The 13,496-nt window shown below is 65.4% G+C and overlaps 1 protein-coding gene and 1 long non-coding RNA gene across 2 annotated transcripts in view; one reads left to right on the plus strand and one right to left on the minus strand.

Moving 5' to 3' along the window:
• NTN1 (netrin 1) overlaps positions 1-10,935 on the plus strand; it is a 169,987-nt gene extending 159,052 nt beyond the window's left edge. Inside the window, exon 6 of the mRNA XM_042915378.1 lies at positions 10,600-10,935. Coding sequence (XP_042771312.1) covers positions 10,600-10,928 — 329 coding nt within the window. The 3' untranslated portion in view covers positions 10,929-10,935. The remainder of the gene's footprint in view (positions 1-10,599) is intronic.
• On the minus strand, positions 5,223-8,690 carry LOC122206317. The gene is made up of 3 exons (XR_006196413.1): positions 8,295-8,690; positions 5,811-6,112; positions 5,223-5,495 (listed from the first exon to the last, which is right to left on the minus strand). It is a non-coding gene; the product is annotated as an uncharacterized LOC122206317 (long non-coding RNA).
• Positions 10,936-13,496: the final 2,561 nt, after the last annotated feature.

Here is a 13,496-nt window from a genome sequence, read left to right on the forward strand (position 1 = left end):
GCGCACGTGGGACAGCATGTGTGCGCACTGTGACGGTGCGTGTGTGGGCATGTGTGACGCCGTGTGTGCGAGTGCACGCGGGACTGTGAGTGTGCACGTGACGGTGTGAGCGTGCTCGTATGACACCGTGTGTGAGTGTGCATGCGGGACGGCATGTGAGTGTGTACGTGAGGGTGTGCGTGTGCAGGTGTGCTCGTGTGACCGTGCGTGTATGCGGGTGTGCATGTGTGCAGGTGTGTGTGGGCATGTGTGAGTGTGCTTCTGTGAGTGCACACGAGTGTGTGACAGCATGTGGGTGTGCAAGTGGCAAGTACAAGTGCACCCGTGTGACAGCATGTGGGTGTGTTTTCCTGTGGGTGGACATGTGTAAGTGTGTTTGTATGAGAGCTTTGTGGCTGTTTATGTGATAGTGTGTGAGCGTGTGTGCTCATGTGATCACACATGTCGGTGTGCATGTGTGGTGTGAGTGGGCATACATGTGTGCAAAAGTGTGTGTGACAGCCTGTGAGTGTGCACACGTGAGTACATGTGTGATAGCATTGTGGGTGTGCTCATGTGACTGAGCATGTGCGTGTATGCTTGTGTGTGTGTGTGAGTGAGTGTGGGTATGTGTGTGAGGGCTCCTGTGAGTACACGCATGAGTGTGTGACAGCATGCGGGTATGTAGGTGTGCAAGTATGACCGTATATGCGCATGTGCATGTGTATTCCCGCGTGTGCATGTGTGAGTGTACGTGCGATAGCGTGCGTGGGTGTGCTCATATGCGTGTGCACATCGGTGTGAGCGCATGGTGCATGTGAGCAGGCATGTATGAGTGTGCACGTGAAAGGGTGCGTGTGTGACAGCATGTGAGTTTGCTCGTGTGAGTGCCTGTGCGACCGTGCGTGCGAGAGTATGTGCGCTCCTCTGACAGCGTGGTGTGTGTGCGAGAAGGCTCACGTGCGTACGTGTGCTCACCGCAGCCCGGGAAGTCCCGCCGCCATCCCCTCTTTGCACACCCACCGAGCACCTGCTGTGTGCCCCGTCCTGTCCTGGGCACCGAGCTTAATGGGGAGGAGACCCAGGCTCAGCCCTCAAGGAGCTTGCAGTCGAGGAGGAGAGATGGGCACACAGATGAGAGCACGGAGGGTGGACGTGTGGGCAGCGTCCAGCCTGAGGTGGGCACAAGCGGGGCGTGGCCCATTCTCCAGGAGGGCTTCCTGGAGGAGGGAGCCCCGGTAGCTGGCGCTCACAGGGCAGAGCAAGGCTCCCGGGCAGAGGGAGAAAGGCGTCGGGCACAAAAGTGGAAACAGGCTGGGGGCAGGGGTGGGGGCCGGGGAAGCAGGGGAGAGGCTAGTGGGGCGGGGGGGGGGGGGGAGACAGACAGCTCACATTCTGCAAGGTGAGATCATCTCACTTTTGCCAGTTCTTGGAAAAATTATTCGTTCCCAGAAGTGTTTATTAGTCACCCCCTTTGTTGAAAGACGTTTGGCACCAGCAGATGGAAAAATCAGAATGCTTCCCACAAGACGGTTTGGGTCCAGGATTCCTCCTGAGATCCGCAAGGATGGCTTCTGAGGTACGGCTCCCAAGGGGACACCGTTGGCACCTGTGGGGAGGGACCAGGCTCTCGGGTCGTGCGCGTGCCTGTCCGTACTCCTGCTTTCTCGGGGGCCCCGTGGCCGAAGAGGGTCTGGGACCTCAGTGGGCTTCTGATTGGCATCAGCACCCCCAGGTGTGCCCTGGGTCCCCCGGGGGACACGGAAGCCCAGGAGAGGAGCGGCCTCGCCAGGCCCCCGATGGGACACCTCACACCTCCCCTCTCCCGTCCTCACTGAACACCTGGGACAGAGGGAATTTCATTCCCCGCCCTGATAGGCTGAGACGCAACAAGGTAAGATGCTGGAGGCCAGGGACTCCAGAGCCCGAGAGGTTTGTCCCCTGTGCTGCCAGGGCGCTGAGCCTTGGGCGGCCCGGAGTGGGCACAGCAGTCCCTTCGAAGGCTCTAGAACTGGTTTCCCCACAGGATCCTTGACTCTCTGCTCCCGGGGAAGCCAGACGCATCCTGCCGGGGAAGCAAGCGGGAGGCGTCACAGTGGTGTTGGGGTGACTGTTGGAGATGACAGAGCCGGTGTGACGGACACGGTGGGGTGGGCAGGGGGTGCCGGTGGTGGGCATGGCGGTGTTGGGGAGAGAGGTCACGGGCGGATCCATGATGGGATGGGGGGGCGCCCCAGCTGGCCACGAAGGCGTGTGTAGGGGGGACGCTGGGGGTGGGACGCTGGGGACACTGTGGCTGAGCCTGGCTCCGGTCTAGCTGCTCAGGCTGGAAATCAGATGGGGTCGGGGACGAGTCTCCCACCTCGGGCTTCTGTTTGCCTGACCGGTTCCAGCGACACGGGGCCTCTCAGCAAATGATGGCATCTCTGCCTCTGTACACCCCTTCCCCTTCCTTTTCTTGACCTTGAGGTCAGTAGCTGTTCCCGCGATCGGGGTCAAACCCTTGAAGTTCAGAGAGCCGGACGGGTTACCGACCCCGTCCTAGAACCGGAGTTCCTGTGTCTGTAACGTCCTGTGATCTCGGGGCTTGGGTGTGGGTACACGTGTTAGAGGAGCACCCGGGGGGCTGATCCCCAAAGGGAGAGCTTCCTGGGGAGCCAGGCAGTTGGCAGGGCCCCCGGCTGAGGCTGGGAGACGCCACTCCGGCCCCCAAGGCATCACCCGCCGTTCCAGGGAGCGGGACACAGATGCTGGCCGCACGTGGCCTGGTGTTTCAGAGGCTCACTGACCCTTCCCTGGGGGTCACTGGCCCCTTGGGCATCCTCCGATTTCCCCAGCCAGATGTGACCTCCTCTCCTCCCCACCCCCAGAGCGCCAGCCCCATATGGAGGCCAGATGCGGAGCGGGGTGAGCGTGAGGCAGGCGGAGGTCGAGGAATGCGGGTGACCACCAGGTTGGGCAGGGAGGGCCCACGGGCCCCAGGGACAGCTTGAGAGGAGCCCCTGAGCCCGCAGGGTGCCGCGCTGCCTGGTCTCCCGCAGCCCTTCCCAGCAAGGTGACCCTCTATCCCCAGGGAGTCCCCAGCTCTGGGCTCCCAGCACTACCCTCCCCGCCCCCGCAGCCGCCCGCAGGGTGCTGAGCTCCAGAGGGGCCTCCGGGCGGCTGGGGCTGCTCCCGGCCGCATCTCGCCCTCCCTGGAGCTTCCTTCCATTTTCTCTTCTCACAGTCTCTTCTCCTCTGAGCACCGGTTTTTAGGAAGGAGGGCTGGCTGGGGAAGGCTGGTTAATGTAAGGTGTCTCCTCTCTCCTCCCATTTCACAGATGCAGATGGGGATGCGGAGGCTCGGAGGGGTGAGAGGGGGGATCTGTCCAAGGTGCCTGGATTGCTGGGGCCGAGTTGGGGCGGGGACACCCTCCAGGGGTAGACCCGTCTTCTGCTCACCAGGGGCCTGTCTCCAGGGTCACAGAGCATTGCCCGCAACCAGTGTTCGTCTCAGCTGGGCATTTCCCCGCCGTGGGGTGGCTCTGGTGGCCCTGACACTGCCTCTCCGCTGGGCTTAGTGCCTTTGGCACTGAGGTCCCCAGCACGCCGGTCACCGTCCTGGGGCTTCCTGCCCAAGGCCTGCCCTGTCATCTTCCGGCACCTGCCTGTGTACGGCCCGGCCGGGATGGGAGGTGGAGCCAGGCCCCAGCCAGCCACCAGCCACCAGCCCCGAGGGCCGGCTGCGGGACGCGAGGCGTGGGACCGGGAACACCTTTCCAAGCTCAGAGACGCCCGCTCGACTCCCCGAGGCGAACTTGGCCGGCTCGGGAGCAGCCCCGGGACCCTGGTGTTGTGCTGGGCCCTGCCTGCTTGCTGTGTCGGGGCCCGAGGCCCCGTCTTCCGGTTTTCTTGGGGAAGCAGGTTCCGTCCTCCAGGCGTGGGGTGCCTCAGGAGCGGGAGCCCGGCGTGGTGTGCCAAGGGTGCCCGGTGTGCAAGTGCACGACAGGCCCAGTGATTGCGGGATGCCCCGCTGCAGGGCTCCAGCTGGGTGGGGGGCGGGGGCTGCCCTTTGGGCTCCCGCTCTTGAGGAGGGGCTTGCTGGAGGCAGAGGGCTTAATGGGGAACTGGGCTGTGTTGGGGGGCCTGATAGGCCACACCCCCACTGTGGGGCGGCTGTCAGTTTGTGGCCAGAAGCACCCTGTGTGCTAAGTTTTCTGTGAGTCCTGGAGGTCGCAGGTCCCGGAGGGACCAGGGGGTGATGAGGGGCCTGGACGGAGGCCAGACTGGGGGAGGTCGGCCCTCTTGCCTTCCCCTGCTTCGGAGGCCAGGGTCCCACAGACGCACTGGCCGGGGCGGTGCTCATTGCCGGGCCTTTCGGGGGGGGGGTGTTTCCCAGCGCCAGGCCCCCCCTCACCATTGCCCTCAGGGGGTGCTGGGAGGTGCGTTTGGTGAGTCGGGCGTCTCCCAAGGCTGTGTGAGGCCATCCTTCCGGCTGACTCTGGAGCTGTGGCCATGCCACGGGTGAGGGGTAGGGGATGGGAGACGGGGGGTTCCTCCTGCCTGGGAGAGGGGGCCCCGCCGAGCAGGCAGGGCTCAGGTCCACTCTCCTGCCTGAGCCTCTCTCCAGGCAGGGCAGCCAGTCTCCCGACCCCTTCACACTTGTGAGGGTGGGGTGTGTGTGTGGGGGGGGTGGGTGCAGGTGGCCAGGCAAGACTGGGACCGCTTCCCAGGGAACAGGGCTCCCAGATTTTGGCTCTCCGATTCCCAGATCTCCGGACGTTCCCTCCTCCTCCGGGGACCCCTGTGCAATCAGATGGTCCCGGGCACCTGACCCCTTCTCCTCTCCCAAGAATGGAGCCTCAGCACCAGGGCCTGGCAGGGAAAACCGAGGCAGCCTTCACGTCAATGTGCGGATGCCGCAGGAGGGGGCAGCCCCGGGAAGCCTGAGGACCCCTGTGGGTGGCTGTGGCTGGTGACCTGCCCTGGCCACAGCCAGCCTCCAGCTCTTCACCTCATTTCATGGGGGAGGCGGTGACACCTCATCGAGGGTGCGTCGGCCCGCCCAGATGCCCCGCGCCCCCGACCCCGCACGCTTGTTCCGGCCCCCGCTGGCGAGTCAGCATCTCCGAGAACAGGACTTGGCTGTACTCGGCTGCTTCTTACCTTCACGGGGGCCTGGGAAACATGTGGTCAGAGCTGCATTTTATAAAAGCAGCTGCAGCTCATGACATACTTTCTATACCAGGAGATTTATGGGGCTGCATGGTTTTAATGGTTTCTGTGGGGTTAGTGTCCTCCCCCGTTCGTCCTGGCTGCTGTCTCGGAGACAGATGGGTGACAAGCCTTCCCTGGCTGGACTGGCCCAACAGGAAGGTATGGCTGGGAGGGGGGGAGGCCCGGGGCTGGCCACCCAAGCCTCCCTGGGAGGGGCAGCTGCTGGGAAGCCCTTGGGGGCCCACCCTGAGCGGTCCATAAATCCAGGAGACCTCCAGCCGGCAGGAAGCCTCCCCGCAGAGGTGTCCCAGGGCTCAAGGCTGGTGGGTAGAGAAAGATGGCTGACAGCCCTCTCGCCCAGAGCCCCATCCCCCGGAGCCCCTCCCCCAGACCCATCCCCCGGAGCCCCTCCCCCAGACCCATCCCCTGGAGCCCCTCCCCCAGAGCCCCCTGCCCCGGAACCCCATCCCCCAGAGCCCTCCACCAAAGCCCCATCCCCTGGAGCCCTCCCCCAGAGCCCTTCCCCCAGCAGATGAATGAGCAACTACTCTATGCCCTGTGCTGAGGAAAGAGCTTTCCTAGAACCTGGCCCAGGCCGGGAGGGAGCTTTGATGCCCGTAGGAGGTCCCCCAAACCTGCAAGCAGGGACCGAAGTCAGCTTGGAGCTACTTCCCGCTATGCCGGGAGGACAGGTCCTCCGAGGGTCCAGAGCTGACAGGCTGTGAGTCTCCTGGGCCAGGACTGGAGCCGGGGAGCGAGGCTTGGGATGACGAACAAGGCTGCCTGCCCTAGGGCAGCGGGGCCCCCTTTGGAGGAACCCAAGCACAGGACCCGGAGCGTCCTACTTCTTAGATTGCTTCTGGTGGCCCGAGAGTCTCCTCGTGTTGGGACCCTGCGGAGGTCGGGGAGCTCTGGGAAGGACGGCCGAGGTCTGCTCCTATAGAAGGACACGTGGACAGCCAGCACCGTGGCCTGGATGCCCCCACCCAGCCGAGAGGACCCCCAGGGCTGGCCCCCCGCCCCTTGGCCAGACCAGCTCAACTCTGGCCACGGCCGTTACTGCTGACTCCGGCCAAGGGGCCCGGCCTGGCCCTCAGTCCCCCTCTCGCCCCTTGGAGTCACGGGATGGGGAGGTGCGTGCCCCTGCCCGCCCAGCAACAGGCTTGAATTAGAAAAGAAGTCAGTCATCACAGCCCGGCCCCGGTGGCTACTAGGTCCTTCCTGTGAGCCCCGGCATTGTTCGTGGGGTGGCCGCGGCCCCGCCTTGCTCGCGGCCTTGCTCACAGAGCTCGGCTGCTGGCTGCAGACGTGGGGCGCTCCGGGACTCCAAGGCCGGGAGACAAAGTGCAGCCCGGCCTGTAGGCCCGGGGCGTGGGGGGCCAGCTCCCGGCTCCCCGGAGCCTGAGCGCTCTCTCCTTGCTTTTCCACGGGCATCTGTTCCACTCTGCAGCCCGCGGGTGCCCCAGCTCGGTTGGGCTTTCCAGAGCCGCCCTCACCCATCCCACCTCGCGGGCCCCGGGTCCCACACCCCGATGCCTGCTTTTGTCTGCGCGGAGAGCAGGGCGCCAAGCGACGAGCACAGCCGCTTAGTAGCAACTGCTGCCCAGCCTCAGCCCGCATTCTGTGGGTGAGCTAGAGTAAGGGAGGGCGTTGGCGGTGTGGACCCAGGGATGCGGCCGCGCGTCGCTTACAGAGGGGCCCGAGGCACCAGCAGCGTGGGGGCCAGGCTCCCCCTCCCAGCCAGCATCTGCCTCCGAGAAGGACCACTGTGGCTTTGCGGCTGGGTCCCTCTTCCTGCCGGCTGGTCCCAGCACGCCTCTTAGCGTCCCAGACTGATCTCACGGTCTGCCTTTCCGGGGCTAATCCCATCTCTCTCATTCCTGACTGCACGATGAGGGATCCTCACCGGATCCCCCCCATCCTGTCCTCGTTGAGGTCAGTTGAGGACATCGGTGCACAGACGGTGGGGGCTCAGGCGTCCTGAGGGCTGAGGCTAATTGGCCGGGAGTGAGTGTCATGTGCGCATCAGGGGCACAGCCTCAGGGACCGAGGTCCTTGGGCGGGCAGGGCTGCCCTTGGCCGCTGTGCCTGGCGTCCCGGTGGGGCAGTGCCTCGGTGGGGGCGGGGGGGGGCTGGGAGACCCCAGTCGTTCCGGGCTCCCGGCCAGCAGGGCCGGCGGGCCTGGCGCTGGGCTGTGCCTGGTGCGCTCCCGGGCGTGCGGAGCAGGTCTGCCTGAGGTCACCGTTTCAGTGTGTATTTTGAATATTTTCAGCTGTATATGTGCTGCAGGGACTTGGCCCGTGCGCCGCGTGTGCGGCTCATACTTGGTGGGCTGTGTAATGTGCGGAGGCGTCGCCAAGGGCAGCGGAACTGTGGATGTTTTCCAGCATAATCACATGCATCCTCCCCCGCCCTCCCCCGCCCCCGCCCCCGCCCCGTGCCGTCCCACCGCAAGGCCAGGGAGCTACTGGGGTCGGAGGAGGACCCGCGTCCACTGCTTTGGCCCCCAGATTCTCGGGGACGGCGAGGTGTCCGGGGCTGGGTCCCGCTTTGGGCTGCGTCCTCAGTGCTAAGCGGATCCCCTTCAGGCCCGGCCAGTACGGGTGGGGTGGGCAGCCGCTTCGGACGCCCTGCCCTGCCCGTTGTTCCAGGGAATTCCTTGAGGGGAGGGAGACTCCAGACCAGGAGAGGTGGGGCAGGGTCTCCTGCTTCCTGAAGGACCGCATTGCTGCAGCTCGGGGGACAAAGAAGGGCCCCTGGGGGCCTGGAGGGCCAGCCCGAGGCCTGACCTTGTCCAGCCGGCTCTCTCCGGCCTCTCCTTAGCACAGCTGGGACCCCTCACCAGGGCTGCAGAAGCGAGTACCACGGACTGAGCTTAAACAACGGAAATGTATCGTCTCACGGTTCTGGAGGCCGGGAGCCCGAGATCCAGGGAGTCTGCAGGCCTGGCTTCTCCTGAGGCCTCTCTCCTTGGCCGGCTGGCGGCCGTCTTCCCGCTGTGTCCTCGTGGGGTCTTTCCTCTGTGCGTCTGTGTCCTGATCTCCTCTCCTCACGAGGACACCAGTCATACTGGATTAGCCGTCCCCCCGCCCCCAATAACTCTGTCTTAACTTAATTACCTCCGTTAAGACCTTGTCTCCGAGCACCATCCCTCTCCGACAAACGGGGGTGGGGGGCTAGCACTGCATCATATGAATCTGGGAGACACAGCTCAGCCTGTAACACCAGCAGACGCTCAGTGCCTGGGATCACAGCCGCGTTCTCCAGGGTCCCCCGGCTGGCGGGGGGTGGTGGCGGGGGCCAGCGTGGACGGGCCAGGGGTCTGCGGTCGCACGCAGGGAAACAGTGGCATCCTGAGGGAGGCTCATTGTGTATTCAGCTCAGTCCTACGGAGAGGAAACCGGGGTTCTCAGGGACGCCGGCTCCCCCGTCGCTTAGCCGAGGGGCACTCAGTTGCCACGGTGACCCCCGTCTGCACAGTCAAACACACGGCCCAGCCACTTCTGCAGGCTGGAGGGCTCCCCACCCCACCTCGGAGTTCACACTGAGTGTTGAGTCCCTTGGTGACGAAAACATGGAAACGGTTGCCATGGCAGCCATTCTTTGGAGCCCTCACACTGGAGTGCAAAGTTCAGGATGTCCAGGAACAGCTGAAATGAAAATCTGGGAAAATCTGCCACTTCCCTCACCCCAGATGAGGGTGGTGTTCGCTGCTCCCCTGAGCCCAGCCGTCCCTGAACCTGCCCGTCGTCCTGGGCTGAGCGCGGGGACGGAAGGGGGGCACGGGGCCCCCGGGGGTGACGGTGGCAGACCCGGAGAGAGGCTGGCCAGCACGGGACGCCCGGCCGAGCCGTAGGTGGGCAGGGGGTGACCGATCGGTGTTCCCTGGGGACATGTCCTCGTGGCTGCCGGAGCGGCTGAGCCTGCCGGCGACTCGGTTTCCTCGGCTGTCATCTGCTGCTGCTTTTCCAGAACGGCTCAAGCCCACTCACCTGCCAGGGCAGTTTTCAGCCTGGCCCAAAGACGAAGGGTGCAGGGGTGGCCAGTGGGCTCGACAAGGGGGATGTCCTCTGTTCTGACCATGGGGATGGGGAAGATGACCAGGTTTTCCTTGATGGGTTAGTGCACAGAGACCCCCTCCCTTTATCCCCTGGAATGATTGTACGTCCCCCCAGTAGTTCCCCAGATGGACCCCACGGGGCTCTGCTAACCTGAGATGCACTAGCCAGAGAGGTCTGCCATCACCTTTGTTTGGGAAACCAACACACACGCGTACACACACACACACATACACACACGTACACGCACTTTGTAGATTGAAGGCTCTGAAAAGTCCCGCAGTCAGGAAACCTCTCGACTTTGGTTGACCCAGAATTTCACCAACGTATTTGAGCCCAGCTCCCCCCTGCCCACTTTTTCTTTGAAAAGCATTTCTTCCTACTTTTGTAATACCTAATGTGCAGAAATGACCTTTATTAACACTTCCTAGGGCCAAGTGTATTTCCTGCAGCAGCAGTGTCAGCACCAGCTGGTATTTTGTGAGAGAGGCAGGCTCTGGGGCCCCGAACAGCTCCACGGAATCAGACACTCCGGGGCGAGGCACTGTGTGTTTGACAGGCCCTCCAGGGGATTCTGCTGCAGGCTCCGGTGGGGCACCCCTGTACCGGAGGAGGAAATACTGGCAGAGAATCAGGAGCGGGGGGGGGGATAGCCTGGGGAACTGGGGAGGGTCAGGAGAGGGGGAGGCAGCTTGGCGGGCATGGGAGGTGGGCATCCAGAGGACCCTGGACTCTGGAAGGGGACTACGGCCACCTGGAAGGACAGGTTCACGGTACTCGGCACTGGCACCGAGATCCCATTATGGTTTTCTGAGACTGGGTCAAGGTGGTGCGTCTGGTCCTGAGGCTCGATGTTAAATGACTGGAGCCTCTGTCAAAGCCATGGCGGAAGGTTGAGAGGGGTTCCCGCCCAGCCTGTGAGGAGTGGCCCCCACTGCTCTCACAGAGCACACCTGTCCTGGGCAGGCGGACTCTGCCCAGAGGGCTGGGAGGACGGGCGGTCAGTTCCTGTAAGCTTCTCCTGGCCTTCCTGGACCCAGAGGGGGCTCGTGCTCAAAGGCATTGCTGGGTGGCAGCTTCAAGCTGGGCACCGGGTGAGGCTCGTTGGAGCAGCGGCCCCGGTCCAGACGTCAGCAGGTGGGTTTCCACAGCCTCCCGCACCACCCACGCGTTCCCCAGTGGGGTACCCTGTACACTTTCCAACTGTGGGTCTCGTCTTCCTTCGCCGTCAGGTGGGCTGCCCCACCCTCGGCTCGAGGAGGGTGGGGGGGTGGGTGGGTGGGTCACAGGAACCAGGGGGTGGAATGGGGGGCCCAGGTGGCGCTCTCGGCCCGTGGCGCACTAGCCCGACTGTGCTTCCTTGCAGCGGTCCAGATCCACATCCTGAAGGCGGATAAAGCGGGGGACTGGTGGAAGTTCACGGTGAACATCATCTCCGTGTACAAGCAGGGCACGAGCCGCATCCGCCGCGGTGACCAGAGCCTGTGGATCCGCTCGCGGGACATCGCCTGCAAGTGTCCCAAAATCAAGCCCCTCAAGAAGTACCTGCTCCTGGGCAACGCGGAGGACTCGCCCGACCAGAGCGGCATCGTGGCGGACAAGAGCAGCCTGGTGATCCAATGGCGGGACACGTGGGCGCGGCGGCTGCGCAAGTTCCAGCAGCGCGAGAAGAAGGGCAAGTGCAAGAAGGCCTAGCGCGGAGGCAGCGGCGCGCCGGGAGGGCGGGCGGGCGGGGCCGAGCGCGAGCGCGCTTTCCCGGGCGAGGGGGGCGGGGCGGGGCCGGGGCCGTAGCGGGGCGGGGCTCCGGCCGCGGCCCCGCCCCCCGCCCCGCCCCCGCCGCGCGCCCGGGGCGGGAGAGATGAGGACGAGACTTAGCTACCTCACGGGCTCCTTCCAGAGCAGCGGCGCGCTCCCCGGGAGGGGCGGGGCCGACGAGGGGGCGGGGCCGCCTGGTCCCGGCCGGGGCGGGGCGGGGCGGGGCGGGGCGGGGGGCGGAGGGCGGGCGCCCAGCCGCGCAGGTGGGGTGGCCCCCGGAGAAGGGGACGTGAGAACTGTGAACCTGGGGCCGGGGACCGAGCGAGCCCGGCCGCCCACCACCCGGGACACAGAAGACCGAGACGCCCCTCCTTCCCCCTGACCCTCCTTTGGGGATCCCCACACGGGACCCCTGGCTGCGACAACTTGGGCCCCCGTCTGAAGGGGCCTGCAGGCACTTGGGGGCGGCCGGAGCGGTGTGTCCCCCTAGCAGTCCCCGGGCGGCCTGTGGCCTCCGCTGCCACCTGCTGACTCGGTCCTCCAGGGGGGTCGTGGGGTGGGGTGGGGGTTCTAGTTCGCGGAGCCAGAGGAGCGGAGCGCGGGGTCCGCGCCTGTCACCGCCCAGCTGCGCGATGGGTGCCGGCCCGGAATTCTGGCCCGTGCCGAGGGCAGTGGGCCCAAGGACACCCCTGAGCAGCCCCAGCCGGGTGGTCACCGCCTCACGTTAGAGCTGCCTGTTGGAGGAGGCACTGCGGAGGCAAAACCTCCCAGAGAGTTTCCTTTCTGGAAACTTGGAACCAGCCCCTTTATGACATTTTCCAGGGGAGGGAGAAGGGGCAGTGACACTATTTGTGTAATGACGTCAGCTGCTGGGAAGGGCCTGGACGGCGTGGAATGCAGGTTTGCACAGGCAGTTGGGCCTGGCTGGGGGGAGGACTGCCCTCACTCCCGGGTCCTCCCCCTCTCCCCGGGGGAAGGGACAGAGGCTGCTGGACCAAGAATGCCTGCTGCGGCCCCCCCCTCCCGCCCCCCGGCCCCGGGCTGCCCTCCATAGCCGTCTTGGCCTAGCCCCGCGGCACCCGGACCCTCCGCTCGCCTCACGCAGAGCCCGTTCCTGAGCCCCGGGGCCTTCTGCCGCCCTGCCCCGGAGCTCTCTGCACTGCCCAGCGGCTCCGGCCCACGTCCTCGCCCCCGCCGAACCGAGTTCCGGACCCGGCTCCCCTCTCCGTCAGGAAATCCGTTTCATTTTCCCTGCTCAGAAGGGTCCTACCGAGTCTGAAGCTGGGCCCCTCGCGGTCCGGGTCTCCTCTGCCTCCCCCGCTTTAGCCCGCGTCGCGGCCGCCTTCTACTGAGCACCTGCTCCGTGCCAGGCACTTTACCCACGTGCTGTCACATTTCCCTCATGACAGCCCCGAGACAGGGAGGGATCCTCACCCCACTTTGCCAGCGAGGAAGAGGCAGGGCCGGGTTCAGGCTCCAGAACCGGGCCTCCTGGCCACGCTGCCCCTCGGTGCACGCCACCCTGTGGCCGAGGCACCCGGTTTCCGGAGCAGGCTGTGACGGGGCGCTCCCGGCTGAGACCCCGGCCCTGGTCACTGCACGCAGCCTGGGGAACAGAAGGGGAAGGGAGGGACGGGCACGGTAACCTCTTGAGAGGTGGTGGCAAGAATGGGGGAGGCAGGGCGTAAAACCGGCACCGGGTCCCAGGAGGCAGGCCTTGGCGAATCCTGAGACTTAACGGGAAGGACGTTTGGCCGCCTGGGGGTGTTGGGCGGGATCCCAGGAGAGACTGGGAGAGAAGCCTAAGAGGGCAGGGAGAAGGCAGAGCCGCCTTGGGAAGGAATGGCGAGGCCCAAGGCTGGGTGCATGGGGACGTCCCCTCCAGGCAGCCGGCCCTCCTCGAGGCCCAGCCTGCTTCGCTGAGCGCCGTCAGCCTCTCTGGGGCCTCTGGGGCCTCCGCACTTGCTGCGCCCGGTCCCTGGAAGGCACCACGCCGCCACCAGGGCCCTGTCTTGTTTCTGTTCCCGCCGGCCTGGCTTCTTCACCCTGCCCGGAAGGGCTGTGCCCTCCTGGGTCTCAGTGTCCCCACCTCGTCCGCAGAGGGGCTGGCCCTGCTGGTCTCCGAGGCCCCCTCTGCCCTGGAGGCCTCAGGCGACGGCGGCCTGCTCGAAATTCAACCGGCCTCCGGCCTCAGCCTCTGCCCGGCACCCCCAGGGTAGGAGCCGCCCCATCCACCCGTGGCCTGGCCCTCCCCACCCCGGTCACCCGTGGGGGTGAGCGGCTGGGGACGTCGGTCCTCCCAGCCTGCGTTCCCCATCTCGAGGACCGGGCCAGAACCCGGCCCTCCGCTGCTCTGATTCCAGCCACCGACTCCGGCAGCGAGGGCCCCGTCCTCGGGAAAGCAGCCTCTGCCGGCCGCCCGCCTCCCTGGGAGGAGAGGGAAGCAGGAACTGAGGCGTTCCGGTTTGTACAGTTAGGAAGGGATGTAAAATGGAACTAGACTTTGAA

Source organism: Panthera leo, chromosome E1 (assembly GCF_018350215.1).
Source record: "Panthera leo isolate Ple1 chromosome E1, P.leo_Ple1_pat1.1, whole genome shotgun sequence".
Lineage (NCBI taxonomy): Eukaryota > Metazoa > Chordata > Mammalia > Carnivora > Felidae > Panthera > Panthera leo.